The sequence below is a fragment of the Prionailurus viverrinus genome, chromosome E1 (assembly GCF_022837055.1).
Source record: "Prionailurus viverrinus isolate Anna chromosome E1, UM_Priviv_1.0, whole genome shotgun sequence".
In the NCBI taxonomy this organism is placed as follows: domain Eukaryota; kingdom Metazoa; phylum Chordata; class Mammalia; order Carnivora; family Felidae; genus Prionailurus; species Prionailurus viverrinus.
The window spans coordinates 49,627,331-49,640,742 of record NC_062574.1 but is presented as its reverse complement, the minus strand read 5'-3'; the positions used below and the strand labels follow the sequence as shown (position 1 = coordinate 49,640,742).

The window sequence follows — 13,412 nt, the reverse complement described above, 5'->3', positions numbered from 1 at the left end:
GCACTTCCAGGGCAGGAACGGGACACACGGAGCCGCTAGGAGGTGAACACCACTCAGCGATAGTGCGGAACCAACTCTGAGGCAGCTTCGCCCTTGGGGGACGGGGGGGTGGGGGGCGTCCCCGGCGTTCTGCTGGGTGACATCACGTTACACGCCGCACGACACCCTGGCGTTCTGCAGGGCGACGTCATATTACAAGCTGCACGATCCCACACAGCATTCGTGAAATGGCAGGGTTACAGCAATGGGGAGCCGGGGGCCAAGGAGAAGGTGGGGGCGGGGGGAAGTGGGGCTATGGCTATAGAAGGGCACGTGAGGGGTCCTCGTGGTGACGGCAATGTCCCTTGTCTCGACTGTCTGTCGGTGTTGGGGTCCTGCTGGTGATGCTGCACTGCTGCTGTGCCAGATGTTACCACTAGGGGGCGCCGGGTAGGACACGAGGGGGCACCCGGGCATGTGCTCCGCGTTGTTTCTGAAAACAGCATGGGAGTCTAGTGTCTCAAAATGAAGTTTCATTACAAGGAGAGAAAACAGGGCCTGGGTGGCTCAGTCGGTTAGGCATCTGACTCTTGATTTCAGCTGAGGTCGTGATCCCAGGGTCACGAGATTGAGGTCTGAGCTGGGCTCTGCTCTGGGCGTGGAACCTACTTAAGACTCTCTCTCTCCCCCTCTGCCCCTCCCCCCCCCCCCAAAAAAAAAGAGAGAGAGAGAGAGACCAGGAGCGTCCGCTGCAAACTCACAGCCGTGCACTTTAACACAGACGGAGATCCAGCCCGAGGAAGCTGGTCATTCCCACGCGGACGTGTCTGTGTGCTTGTTTAGGTAAAATGTGTCCAAGATGCAATTCGGGCCAAGAAGAAAACTTTCAATTTCCTGGGAGAGATGATAAGCCTCATCCCCACCGTGGGCCTGTTCATCACCATGAACCCTGGCTACGCGGGACGCACCGAGTTGCCCGAGAACTTAAAAGCCTTGTTCAGGTGCGTGGGCAGAGGGGAAGCTAGCCCAGAGCAAGCTGGGAGCCAGGGGAGGCCGGGGACACGGGGCTCCCCAGTCGGGGAGGCGGGGGGTCTAGCGGGCAGGGCCCCCTCTAAAAGTAGACGGCGGTCTTCCCTCTCTGCCTTCCTGGGGGCACGGGGCACGTGCCCGTCGGTGGAAGGCAGGGTTCAGAGAAGAGTCCGTAGGACAGGTGTAGGGCCTGGCAACAGCCCGGGCGGAGGGCAGAGGGCATAGGAGGAACCAGGGAGGTGGAGAGTGGAGGGGGGCTGCTGGGAGCCCACGCCCTCAGCCCCGAAACCCTGACGCTGCGGGCTGCCTGGCAGGTGAGGTGCACGGCTAGCTGACCAACCATGGGGTGGCGGGAGGAAGACGGGAGAAGCCGGAGGCCCACCCCGCCGATCTCCCCCCAGGCCCTGCGCCATGGTCGTCCCCGACTTTGAACTGATATGTGAGATCATGCTGGTGGCCGAGGGTTTTCTGGACGCCCGCCTGCTGGCCAGGAAGTTCATCACGCTCTACACCTTGTGCAGGGAGCTCCTGTCAAAGCAGGTGCGAGCTGACGGCATCTGGGGCCCGCAGGGCGGCTGGGGAGGGTGGCTTCCGGGCCAGTCTGGGGAAGCTGCCCGAGTTGGAAGGCTCGCTCACGTCCGCCGCCCGTGCCTGCCCTCCCCAGGATCATTACGACTGGGGCCTGCGAGCCATCAAGTCCGTGCTGGTGGTGGCCGGCTCCCTGAAGAGGGGCGACCCCAGCCGGGCAGAGGACCAGGTGCTGATGAGGGCGCTGAGAGACTTCAACATCCCCAAGATCGTGACCGACGACCTGCCTGTGTTCATGGGGCTGATCGGGGACCTCTTCCCTGCCCTGGACGTGCCTCGCAAACGGGACCTGAATTTTGAAAAGGTAGGTCCTGGCGGGCCCTCGGGTCCAGCCGGGGGGGGGGGGGGGGGGTGTCGCGTCGGCACCTCCATGGCAGGTGCGACAGTGGGGCACGCAGCTCCCTCTGCCACGAGAGGCCCCCTGGAGCCACGAACGGCCTTCCAGCCCCGGGGGGCCCCTCTTTCAATGCTGGGGGCCAGGTCTCCCGGGGGACCGGAGAGGGCTTCGGGCAGGTCTGTCCCCCGCAGGGGTGCTCAGGAGAACCACCGGCAGGGCGAGCGAGCGAGCGAACACAGCCACGCCGGGGGCCTCCCTCACAGTACCCCCTGCCAGGCAGGAAGTCCCCCTCCCGCCAGGACCGCCTGGTCCCCGCGCCCAGCACCCCGCCCTGTGCGCGCCTCCCCAGATCATCAAGCAGAGCGTCGTCGAGCTCAAGCTGCAGGCGGAAGACAACTTCGTGCTCAAGGTCGTACAGCTCGAGGAGCTCCTCCAAGTGCGGCACTCGGTGTTCGTCATCGGGAACGCGGGCAGCGGCAAATCCCAGGCACGCCGCCCCCCCACCCCCACCCCCACCCCCCCGCCCCCTGCGCAACCCTCGCAGGGCCTCGTCACCTCCCCACACCCCTGGGGCAGCCGCAGCCCTTGTCCTGGGTCCTCCTCTCTTCCTGCTCCTTCCCCCTGGACACCAGCCACCTGGCCCTCTGTGGCCAGTGCCCCACCCCCACCCTCCTGTCCCCACCTGCCCCCCTGCACCAGCTCCCCACCCCCCCTCCTGTCCCCTGTCCCCTGCCACTACCTGGGCATAGTGAGAAGCAGAGGGTGGCGGCCAATATTACTCACATCGATAACATCGGAAGATTCTAAGCCAGCCAAGTGTTCAGCTGAACGCCCCCAGGATGGGTTCCCGTGCTATTAATTCAAGATCGTTTCCAAAGTAATAACACGGGGGACGCTCACAAGTTATTTTTAAAAAGGCAGAAACTGTATGAACCCAGTCTTCTAAAAGGAACATATACATATGTATGCATTTTTAATGTTTATTCATTTTTGAGAGAGAGAGAGAGAGAGGGAGAGGGGAGGGGCAGAAAGAGGGGACAGAGGATCAGAAGAAGGCTCTGTGCTGACAGCCGACGCGGGGCTCGAACTCAGAAACCGCCAGATCATGACCTGAGCCGAAGCCCGATGCGCAACCGGCTGAGCCCCCCAGGCGCCCCGCACGTATGCATGTTTATGTCTGTACGCACACACGCACACACACGCGCGTTCACGTGAACCACCGACAAATGTCCTTAAACACCCTTTTCTCTGGGTGGAGGGATGGCGGGGAGTTTTCTTCCGCGAGCGGGGACGGCCTCCACGGTCAGGAAATCCCTGCGAGTTTTCCCGAGCTTAGCCCGGTCTCCGGGCACAAGGTGCTCCGCTGTCCGCGGATGGGAGCGCCTGCGGTCCCCGTCCCCGGGTTACTTGCCTCGGCCACCGTTCGGGGGACGCACGCTCACCCGTGTGTCGGCAAAGCACAACAGTCGCGGAGCAGGAATTCTGCCTGGGGTTCGCAGGAGGCCCCCGCAGCCCTCGTGGAGGGCACCTTGCTGGGTTCGGGTGCCGGAGTGGCCGGGCCCCCGAGCCCGGTGTGAACGCCCGCCCCCCGCCCCCACGCCCAGGTCCTCAAGTCTCTCCACAAGACCTACCAGAACATGAAGAGGAAGCCGATCGCTGTGGACCTGGACCCCAAGGCAGTCACCTGTGACGAGCTCTTTGGGATCATCAACCCGGCCACCAGGGAGTGGAAAGACGGTAGGAGGAGCCGGGTCCGGGCAGGCGGAGTGGAGGTGGGTCACCAGAGGGGTCCCAGGGGCACCCCGGGCCTGCTCACCCACCCCGGCCCTGCTCACCCACCCCAGCCCTGCACACCCAGCCCAGCCCTGCTCACCCCAGCCCTGCTCACCCACACCAGCCCTGCTCACCCACCCTGGCCCTGCTCACTCACAGGCCTTTTCTCCACCATAATGCGGGACCTGGCCAACATCACTCATGATGGCCCCAAGTGGATCGTCCTGGATGGGGACATAGACCCTATGTGGATCGAATCTCTCAACACCGTCATGGATGACAACAAGGTTCAAGGGGCTCCTGGGTTCTAGAGCTAACCCTCAAAGCCTGACGATGGCCCGGAGGGGGGCAGGGGGCTCACGGGAAGCACGTCACCACCTGCTGCACACAACGGACAGAACCTTCCGTAGACTGGCCCTGGGGAGTGAGACGGAACCTTCTGTAGGCTGGCCCTTGGGGAGTGAGGGTCTGTCTGGAACAGCAGCAGCATGGGTGAAGGGCACAGATATGGAAAACTTTCTTGCCTAAATGGCGCGTGACATAACGTGGCAGGACGTCTAACATCTTGGAAGACAGAAACAGAATTCAGAATGATCTAGAAACGGCAGAAGACGACGATTCTTGGGTGGAACAGGGAACACAAGAACTCCGGTGGCGGGGGAGGGCCACGCTTTCCAGAAGCAAATGTGGTATCACAGTGATGCCCTACGCGGTGGTCACTTCGGGAAGCCTCCTGTGTTGTCTGGGGGTGGGACAGGTGTCAGGGACATCTAGGGAAGCTGGCTGGTGACGAGCACAGGTGCACGGGCCCTCTTTGTTCTGAGACACCCCCGTGTGACGAACCATCAGGACAATGGCACGTCGGCCGCTGAAAACCCACAGGCCTGACCCCCTTCCCAGGTTCTCACTCTGGCCAGCAACGAGCGAATCCCCCTGAACCGCACCATGAGGCTGGTGTTTGAGATCAGCCACCTGAGGACGGCCACCCCGGCCACCGTCTCCAGAGCCGGGATCCTGTACATCAACCCCGCAGACCTGGGGTGGAACCCGTGAGTTGGGTTTTCCCTTTTCCGTTCCAAACTGGCAGAGAAAGGCGAGGCTGGTGGCGTTTCCGAGTCGCCTGTGCGGGCGTGCGGGCATTCGCTCAACAAATACCGCACGCAGGGCCTCCCCCGGGCCCCGGGTCACGGCAGCGGAAGGACCGGCGACAGCCGTGTAAACACGAGGTGACTAGCACACGGCCCCGTGCGCCGGGAACCCTGCGGGGAAGCGTTCCCGAGAGGAAGGCGCAGTTTGGGCTGACACCTGGCGGGAGAGGGAGTTTTCCAGGCGGACAGAAACTGCAGGGAGCTCGCCAGGCGAGAACCAGCCTTGACGGGAACGTGGCGGGGCGGGGTGGCTAGAGTGAAAGGTTCCAGGGTCCCGGTGGCGGTCGGGTGTCCGTGGATGGAGCGTCAAGCCTGAAGATGCTCTTGGCAGGAAGGAGCTGATACTGGACCGGCCTGCGGGGCCCACACGGGGGCCCTTTCTGGGGTGAAGAGGGCCGGCCACGGCAGGCGACGATGGGTGACCACTGGGGGCAGGGAGGAAGGGACAATGTGAGAAATGCTCAAAATCTTAAGAAATGGAAGATCTGGCATTGATTCGGGGGCCCGAACCCAAAATCAGAGTGTTGGAGGGTCTGGGTCCACCCAGAGGCTCCCAGGGAGCCGGCGGCCCAGGCCTTTCTCCTGGCTGCTGGTGGCTCCGGGCCACCCGTGGCGACCCTTGGCTCGTGGATGCATCACCCGATCTCTGCGTCCACATCCACATGGCCACCTTTCTGTGTCTCTCGTGGTCTCCCCTCAGTCCCCTTTTCTTGTAGGGACACTCATGGGATTGGGGCCCGCCCTCATTTCGGGATCCTAACCTTGACTACATCTGCAAAGACCCTTTTCCAAAGAAGGTCACATTTATGGGTCCTGGTGGACATGTGTTTTGGGAGCCACTACACCACATGTGAGAGTTTCCAGGGTGGGAAGGCGAGGCAACAGGAGGGAGGTGGAGGGTTCGGGGGCACCGGGGGGGGGAGGGTGGGGGGGAGGAAGGAGAGAGCCGAAAGGAAGCCTTGTGCCAGGAGTGGTTCTCGAGGCCCCCGGAGGAAGGACCCAGCCGGTGAGTGGCTGTTTGGGGACGAGGCGGGGGGGAAGTGAAGAGGGCAGGGGGCCAACACGTGCCCCCCGACCCCCGGGAGGAAGGCATCCCTCCCACGGGGACAGCAGTGACTTGAGGCCGGGAGACCGCAGGGCACATCCCAGAGCAGGAAGGGGAGCAAGGTTTCCCCCTGGGAGCCGGGCGGGGGCTCACCACGCTTTGCCCGCGGACACAGATCGTGGAAAGGATCGGTCTGTCATTCTGGACAATCCAGGGTGCAGTGGGGCAGACGTTTTAGCTGCCGGTCCTCCGTCCTGATGGAGGCACGGTAGGAATCGGAGCCTGTCCTCGGGGCTGCGGATGCCAGGCTAGCCGTGTCTGGTGACGTGAGCCCCCCGCTTCTGCCCCATCCTGGAAATGATGCGCTCGCTGACCCACGAGGGGGCCGGACGCTGTTTATGCTTTAGGCAGGCCACTTAGCGCTCACGGCAGGCCAGGCTCCCTTCTGCGGGCTCTAAAAATATCAGCCCAGGCAGTCCTCACTCCCACTCAGAAGTGAAAAACCTGGGAACCAGACACGTTGAGTAACTCACCCAAGCTGCTGCTGCTGGCCGAAGTGGATTCGAGCCCAGGCAGCAGGCTCCAGAGTCTGTACCCTCGCCCTTGGGGTGGCCCACTTCTCAACAACCCACGCCAGCAGCGGGTGGACACCAGACAGGCCAACACGGGTCCTCAATGGTTCCCTATTGCATTAGTGTGGACGCCTCCGTAGAACGTGACAAATTCATCTCAAACTAGCTAAAGCAAAAAAAAAAAAGGTTGGCTCAGTTCACCAAGCGGTGCTTCAGGCATGGCTGGATCCAGGAACTCAGATGATCTAATGAGAGGTGCCTGTTCCTCTGTCTTCCCTTCCCTTCCCTTCCTATCCCCCTCCCCCTTTCCACACAGACGATGTGAAATCTTTCTCCTCCCCTATGTCCAGCTCTGCCCCCATCAGTAGTGGCTTCATCTGGGGTAGCGAAGATGTCTCCCAGTCGTTCTAGGCTACAGGACCCCCTATGGCTAGAATGCCAGGGGCAGAGCGCACCCCCAAGGCCCCGCCACCCCCGTTAGACCCTCTCAAGGTCTGCATCTGGCCGCATCACCAGGCAGGAGCGCCAGAGTCACTCAGAGGCGCCGGGGATGTTCACCAAGGGGAGGGAGGCCACGCGGGCCCGCCACGGTGGCCCCACCACCCGGTGCCCCCCGTCTCCCCCAGGGTAGTGAGCAGCTGGATTGAGAGGCGCAAGGTGCAGTCGGAAAAGGCCAACCTCATGATCCTCTTTGACAAGTACCTGCCCACGTGCTTGGACAAGTTGCGTTTTGGGTTTAAGAAGATCACGCCCATACCGGAGGTCACGGTCATCCAGACCATCCTGTACCTGCTGGAGTGCCTCCTCACAGAGAAGAGCGTGCCGCCCGACTCCTCCAAGGAGCTGTACGAGCTCTACTTTGTGTTTGCCTGTTTCTGGGCCTTCGGGGGGGCCATGTTCCAGGACCAGGTGAGCGGCCGCCCCCCCCTCCCCGGGGAGCCAGCCGTCCAGGTGGGGCCTCTGGGCGTCCCTAGCCGGGCTCCGGTTTGCTTTTCAACAGCTTGTGGACTATCGAGTCGAGTTCAGCAAATGGTGGGTCAACGAGTTCAAGACGATCAAGTTCCCCTCGCAGGGAACCATCTTTGACTACTACGTAGATCCCGACACGAAAAAGTTCCTGCCGTGGACAGAGAAAGTGCCCTCCTTCGAGCTGGACCCCGACGTCCCGCTGCAGGTGCCCGCCCCGGGGTGGTGACAGTTGGGGAGCGGGACTCAGCGCCCCGTCTCACACTTCTTGACGGGTCACCGAACACACACGATTTTCAACAGTAAACCCGGGGACTTGGCAAACCGCTGGGTCTGCAGGTTAGCCGGGAGGTGGAAATCAGAGGTGCAGGACGTCTGAGGGTCACGACTCCTCCCCCCCCACCCCCCACCCCACCCCCCCCCCCCCCCCGGCCCAGGCCTCTCTGGTGCACACCACAGAAACCACGCGTATCCGCTACTTCATGGATCTGCTCATGGAGAAGTCGTGGCCGGTGATGCTGGTGGGGAACGCAGGCACGGGCAAGTCGGTGCTGATGGGGGACAAGCTGGAGAGCCTCAACACCGACGACTACCTCGTGCAGGCCGTGCCCTTCAACTTCTACACGACCTCGGCCATGTTGCAGGGTGGGGCCAGAGCGGGGGTGCGGGGTGGGGCCGGGGCCGGGGCCAGGAGCAGGGGTGCAGGGGTACAGGGTGAGGCTGGGGGCAGGAACAGGGGTGCAAGGTGAGGCTGAGGCCAGTCTGGGGTGCAGAGCGAGGCTAAGGCCAGGAGCCAGGGGTACAGGATGGGGCTGGGGCCAGAGCAGGGGTGCGTGGGGTGGGGCCGGGGCCAGGAGCAGGGGTGCAGGGGTATAGGGTGAGGCTGGGGGCAGGAACAGGGGTGCAAGGTGAGGCTGAGGCCAGTCTGGGGTGCAGAGCGAGGCTAAGGCCAGGAGCCAGGGGTACAGGATGGGGCTGGGGCCAGAGCAGGGGTGCGTGGGGTGGGGCCGGGGCCAGGAGCAGGGGTGCAGGGGTATAGGGTGAGGCTAGGGGCAGGAACAGGGGTGCAAGGTGAGGCTGAGGCCAGTCTGGGGTGCAGAGTGAGGCTAAGGCCAGGAGCCAGGGGTACAGGATGGGGCTGGGGCCAGGAACAGGACTACAGGTGGGACCAGGGGCAGGAACATGGGTGCAAGATGAGGCCAGGGCCAGGCTGAGGTGTAGGGTGAGGCCAGGGGTATGCCAGAGTATAGGGTGGGGCTGGGACCAGGAGAAGGGGTGCAGGGTGAGGCCAGGAAAAGGGGCATAACAGGGGGCCAGGTTGAGGTGCAAAGTGGGACGGGGCCAGGAGCAGGGGTGCAGGGGTGAGGGGTGGGGCCAGGGGCAGGAGCTAGAGTGCAGGGTGGGTCTGGGACCAGGAGAAGGGGTGAGGCCAGGGAAAGGGGTGCATGCAGTAGAGGACCAGGTTGAAGTGCAAAGTGGGACGGGACCAGGAGCAGGGGTGCAGGGGTGTGGGGTGGGGCTGGGACCAGGAGAAGGGGTGAGGCCAGGGAAAGGGGTGCAGTAGAGGGCCAGGTTGAGGTGCAGAGTGGGACAGGGGCAGGAGCAAGGCACAGGGGGGGCTCAATGACCACGATGGGTCCTCACAGCCCCGCCTGGACGCCCCCAGTCACGCTCATCCCAGTGGCTGGCCCCTTACCGCCACAGTCCCCATTATCCCTTTTCACTGAAGACCAGGGACTGGCCAGGGTCCCCTTCACCGGCCACGCCCCCTCCACTGGCCTCCGTCCTCAGAGGAGGGGGGATGGGAGTAGTCGCCAGGACCCCTCATCCCAGAGCTCCTGGGCAGATCCCACCGGGAGCTCCCGCCACAGCCAGTCTGGGGTGGCCCCAAGGTTGTCCAGGCGCAAGGCTCCTGCCGCCTGCGCCTTGGACCCTTGATGCCCAAGGCTCCCAGCTTTGCTCCTGGGGGTGACGGAGTCGAAGCCCACCCATCCTCAGGGCCCCCTCCAGGGCCACTGCCCAGGCCACGCCACCTGGTGCTGGGGACCACGGGCCCCGTAGGACCTCCTTCCAGGATGTACCAGGTATGGTGGCAGCCGGCTGGCTCCCTTCTCCAGGGGTTCTGGAGAAGCCGCTGGAGAAGAAATCCGGGAGGAACTACGGCCCGCCAGGCACCAAGAAGCTGATCTACTTCATCGACGACATGAACATGCCCGAGGTGGACAAGTACGGGACCGTGGCGCCCCATACGCTCATCCGACAGCACATGGACCACGGGCACTGGTAAGCGGGCGGTGGGGCGGGGGCTGCGGGGAGGGTCCAGGACCGGGATGCAGACCGGGCCAGAGGAGTGCGCCTCCTGCGAGGCTCGGGACAGCCTGGCCTCCCTCCGCCCCTCGCTCACGCGGGCCCCCGTTCACAAGACACCCACGGTAACGGCACAAGCACCATCCGGCATTAGCAGGACAGGGACAAGGACTCGCAGAGGCTGACGGCGGGTCGGTATCCGGAGCGTGCCAGGAATTCCTGGAAGCCAAGAGCAAGCAATGACTCCCAGCGGAGAAAAACGCATAAGGGGGGGTGGGCGGTGCGGGGAACCCCAACAGGTAAGAGGCACGTGAAAAATGTAACCTTTCGGCTCATCCGAGTCCCTGCAAGTTTTGTCAGGGAAATGGCCAGCCTATCTGAGAATCGTCGTTGTCATTATCATTCATGATTAGAACGACCCGGGCCAGGCACCCCTGCCCTGCGTCGGGTCTCCGTGCGTTAGCGCATTTAGTCCCCGTGCTGGCGCAGGGCACGGGGCTCTGGGCTGCCTTGCCCGGGGGAGGGGGGGGCCCGATGCTGCTGGACGGCAGAGCTGGGGCGGAAGCTCGCGCCTGCACGCTGAGCCACCCCGCTGCCTCTCGTTTCCAGATTTTCCTTGAGGACAGGAAGTGAAATCGGCCCGTTCATATATAAGCGACACTCATGGCGGGTTTTGGTCACCACGTGCGAGAGATGATGGCGGGCGGGGTGGGGGCCGGTGGCACGACTTTGGGGGGGTCTCCCTCGCGCAGGTACGACAGACAGAAGCTGACGCTGAAGGACATCCACAACTGTCAGTACGTGGCTTGCATGAACCCCACCTCCGGATCGTTCACCATCGACCCCAGGCTCCAGGTGGGTGGAAGCCACACTCAGCTCGTCCCGCCACCGTGGGGTTGAGGTCTCAGAACAAGCACATCCCCTACGGTATTTGGGACACGCTTACTCATCAGGACAATTGTTTGTTATTTACCTGAAACTCAGATTTATCTATTATTTTTTTTAAGGTTTTTTTTTTTAATGTTTGTTTATTTTTGAGACAGAGAGAGACAGAGCATGAACGGGGGAGGGTCAGAGAGAGAGAGGGGGACACAGAATCGGAAACAGGCTCCAGGCTCTGAGCCATCAGCCCAGAGCCCGACGCGGGGCTCGAACTCCCGGACCGCGAGATCGTGACCTGAGCCGAAGTCGGACGCTGAACCGACTGAGCCCCCCAAGCGCCGGTCTGAAACTCAGATTTAGCAGGATCTCCCGTCTGCAACCCCATCCAGGCAGGACCTCGCTTCTGAAGGATCCAAGCGGATCCTTATGATTTCGTTCGATCTCACCACATATGAGGCCCAAGGAGGGAGACCGTCCGTTCCGACCATGCCCGCGAGACACTAGGTGACGGGGGCAGAGCCTGCGCCCCCAGGCAGGCAGGCAGCCCGGGCCACCAGCTGGTCCCCCCGGGGCCGCCTGACGGGGATCTGTGGTTGTTCCCGGCAGCGCCATTTTTCTGTGTTTGCCGTGAGCTTTCCGGGCCAGGAGGCCCTCACCACCATCTACAACACGATCCTGGCCCAGCACCTGGCCTTCCGCTCGGTCCCCATGGTGGTTCAGAAGATGAGCACCCAGCTGGTGACCTCGGCCCTGGGTAAGCTGACGGCTCATCCCCTCCCCTCCTGTCAGGAAAACCTCCTGCTTCATGGGGCTGATGGCTGCTTCGTAGTCTCCCCTGGCAGATAGGTTATTTATACTTTTAAAATCAATATTTTTAAACGATGCTATGTTGCAGCAGGAGATGTGATGAAATCCAGTGGCTTGAGGGGAGGGCGGGGGGCAGGGGTAGGAAATTCAGTGTGCAAGGAGTGATTTACACGTCAGTAGGGCAGCAAGCCTCCCTCTTCGGCCGTGCAGAACTTCTTACTCAAACTGTCACCACCTCGTAGTCCGTTTGCTTTCAAAACTGTACCTTAAGCTCTGCCCTTCCCGAGGCCGTTAAGAGCACCTAAGAATCGATGTATCTTTTTCCGGTAACAGCCCTGCATCAGAAAGTCACTGCAATGTTTCTTCCCACGGCCATTAAATTTCATTATGTCTTCAACCTGAGGGACCTCTCCAGTATTTTCCAGGTACTGCTCTTTCAGCCCTCTTCTGGCCAAGTCCCTGATCCGTGGGTACTCTCCTCCTGTGCTGCTCTCAGGAGAGAAAGCAAAGCGACCTAAGGACTGATGACAGCAATGATGATGGGGCTGCGTGTGTCATTACCCTGTTGTTTTGCTTGCCTGGTTGCATCTCCCACTCGAAGTGTGGACCCCATGCAAGCAGGGCCTATCTGGGCCGTGATCCCGGAGCCCCAGAGAGGGTCTGGAACGTGGTAGACTCTCCTTAAGAACCTGTCGGACGTGCCCGGGGCACTCGGTCGGCAAACGGCTGAGCCAGGACCGGACACAGGCAGGCTTGCGGCGGACCCCCGGCCCGTAACTGCCCGCCCGGTGGCCTTCGAGAGTCTGGTTCCCCCTCGTGGCCAGACTCGTCTGTCCCTTCTCCGCCAGCCACCCCGTTAGAGAATGAAGGCATCGGCCCTGTCGTGGGAGGAGGATTCCCCCACATCTCTGCCCGCGACACAGCCTCCGGGATGCACATGGCCTCGGCCATCCGTGCCTTGGCAGATCACCGCCTGGGAAAGTGACCACTCTCTCGCGTCAGCCGCGTACGGCACCTGGCTGGCCTCCGTAGTGCAGCTGACGACGCTGACCGTCCCGTGCCTGGGGCAGGGGCTCTTATTCTCCACAGCGGAGATCCTGAGGGTACCGCTCGACCTAGTCCGCCTCTGGCTGCATGAAGCCGAGAGGGTGTATGGCGACAAGATGGTGGACGGGAAAGACCAGGACGTGCTGCGCAGAGTCACGATGGCTTCCACCAAGAAATTCTTTGATGTAAGTCAAGCCGCCAAGTCCCTCTGATGAGCCCCGACAGGCTCTAGGAGGGCAGGGTGCCTGGGGCCCGCCGATAAGGCGAGCCCTCTCGGAAGGGCCCCGACGTGAACGTGCGAAGGACCGCGCCAGGTCCCTAGAGATGACTCGGTCACGCGAGTGTGTGTCTGGGGGAAGGACTGACGCCTCAGTAGGACAGGATGTGATGAGCTCCCTCCGTCCGCTTGGGGTAGAGAAAGGCCTGCTTGGCTCGTGGCGCTCTGCTCGTACGTCCTAGGCTTTCTTGGAAGATTCTTTTCTTTCTCCTGACGTGATGGGAGATGGGACCGTCCTACCGGGGAGGTTTTTGCCCGCTGGTCTGCAGGGCCCCAGCAGCAGCGGTTTGGGCCCATGAAGACTCGGCCCGGCGTCCCGGGGCCGCTGCGGCAAGCAGCGTGAGGCGTTGAGCTGCGTGCCCACGATGGACCGCGGGAGTGCCCTACCTCTTATTCCTAGGATCTCGGCGAAGAGCTTCTCTTCGCCAAGCCAAATATCTTCTGCCACTTCTCTCACGGGATCGGCGAGCCCAAATACCTCGCGGTAACCAACGTGGCCCATCTACACAAGCTCCTGGTGGACGTCCTCGACAGTTACAACGAAGTCAACGCGGTCATGAACTTGGTGAGGGGCGTGCGCCGTGCTGACAGCACAGGCGAGGGGCCGGGACCCCGCTTTCCCCGTCCCGCCTCGCTGGGAACCACGGCGGTGCCC

At 62.4% G+C, this 13,412-nt stretch overlaps 1 protein-coding gene across 2 annotated transcripts in view; it reads left to right on the top strand.

Moving 5' to 3' along the window:
* The window catches only part of DNAH17 (dynein axonemal heavy chain 17), a 104,777-nt gene that overhangs the window by 57,051 nt on the left and 34,314 nt on the right, over positions 1-13,412 (top strand). For both annotated transcript variants that reach the window (XM_047833654.1, XM_047833655.1), the window contains 16 exons: positions 823-980; positions 1,410-1,548; positions 1,673-1,900; positions 2,283-2,420; positions 3,538-3,670; positions 3,866-3,993; positions 4,607-4,755; positions 7,098-7,380; positions 7,472-7,645; positions 7,875-8,082; positions 9,555-9,720; positions 10,497-10,599; positions 11,233-11,380; positions 11,767-11,858; positions 12,504-12,665; positions 13,158-13,322. In XM_047833654.1, the coding sequence (XP_047689610.1) occupies positions 823-980; positions 1,410-1,548; positions 1,673-1,900; positions 2,283-2,420; positions 3,538-3,670; positions 3,866-3,993; positions 4,607-4,755; positions 7,098-7,380; positions 7,472-7,645; positions 7,875-8,082; positions 9,555-9,720; positions 10,497-10,599; positions 11,233-11,380; positions 11,767-11,858; positions 12,504-12,665; positions 13,158-13,322 (2,574 nt within the window). The remainder of the gene's footprint in view (positions 1-822; positions 981-1,409; positions 1,549-1,672; positions 1,901-2,282; positions 2,421-3,537; positions 3,671-3,865; positions 3,994-4,606; positions 4,756-7,097; positions 7,381-7,471; positions 7,646-7,874; positions 8,083-9,554; positions 9,721-10,496; positions 10,600-11,232; positions 11,381-11,766; positions 11,859-12,503; positions 12,666-13,157; positions 13,323-13,412) is intronic.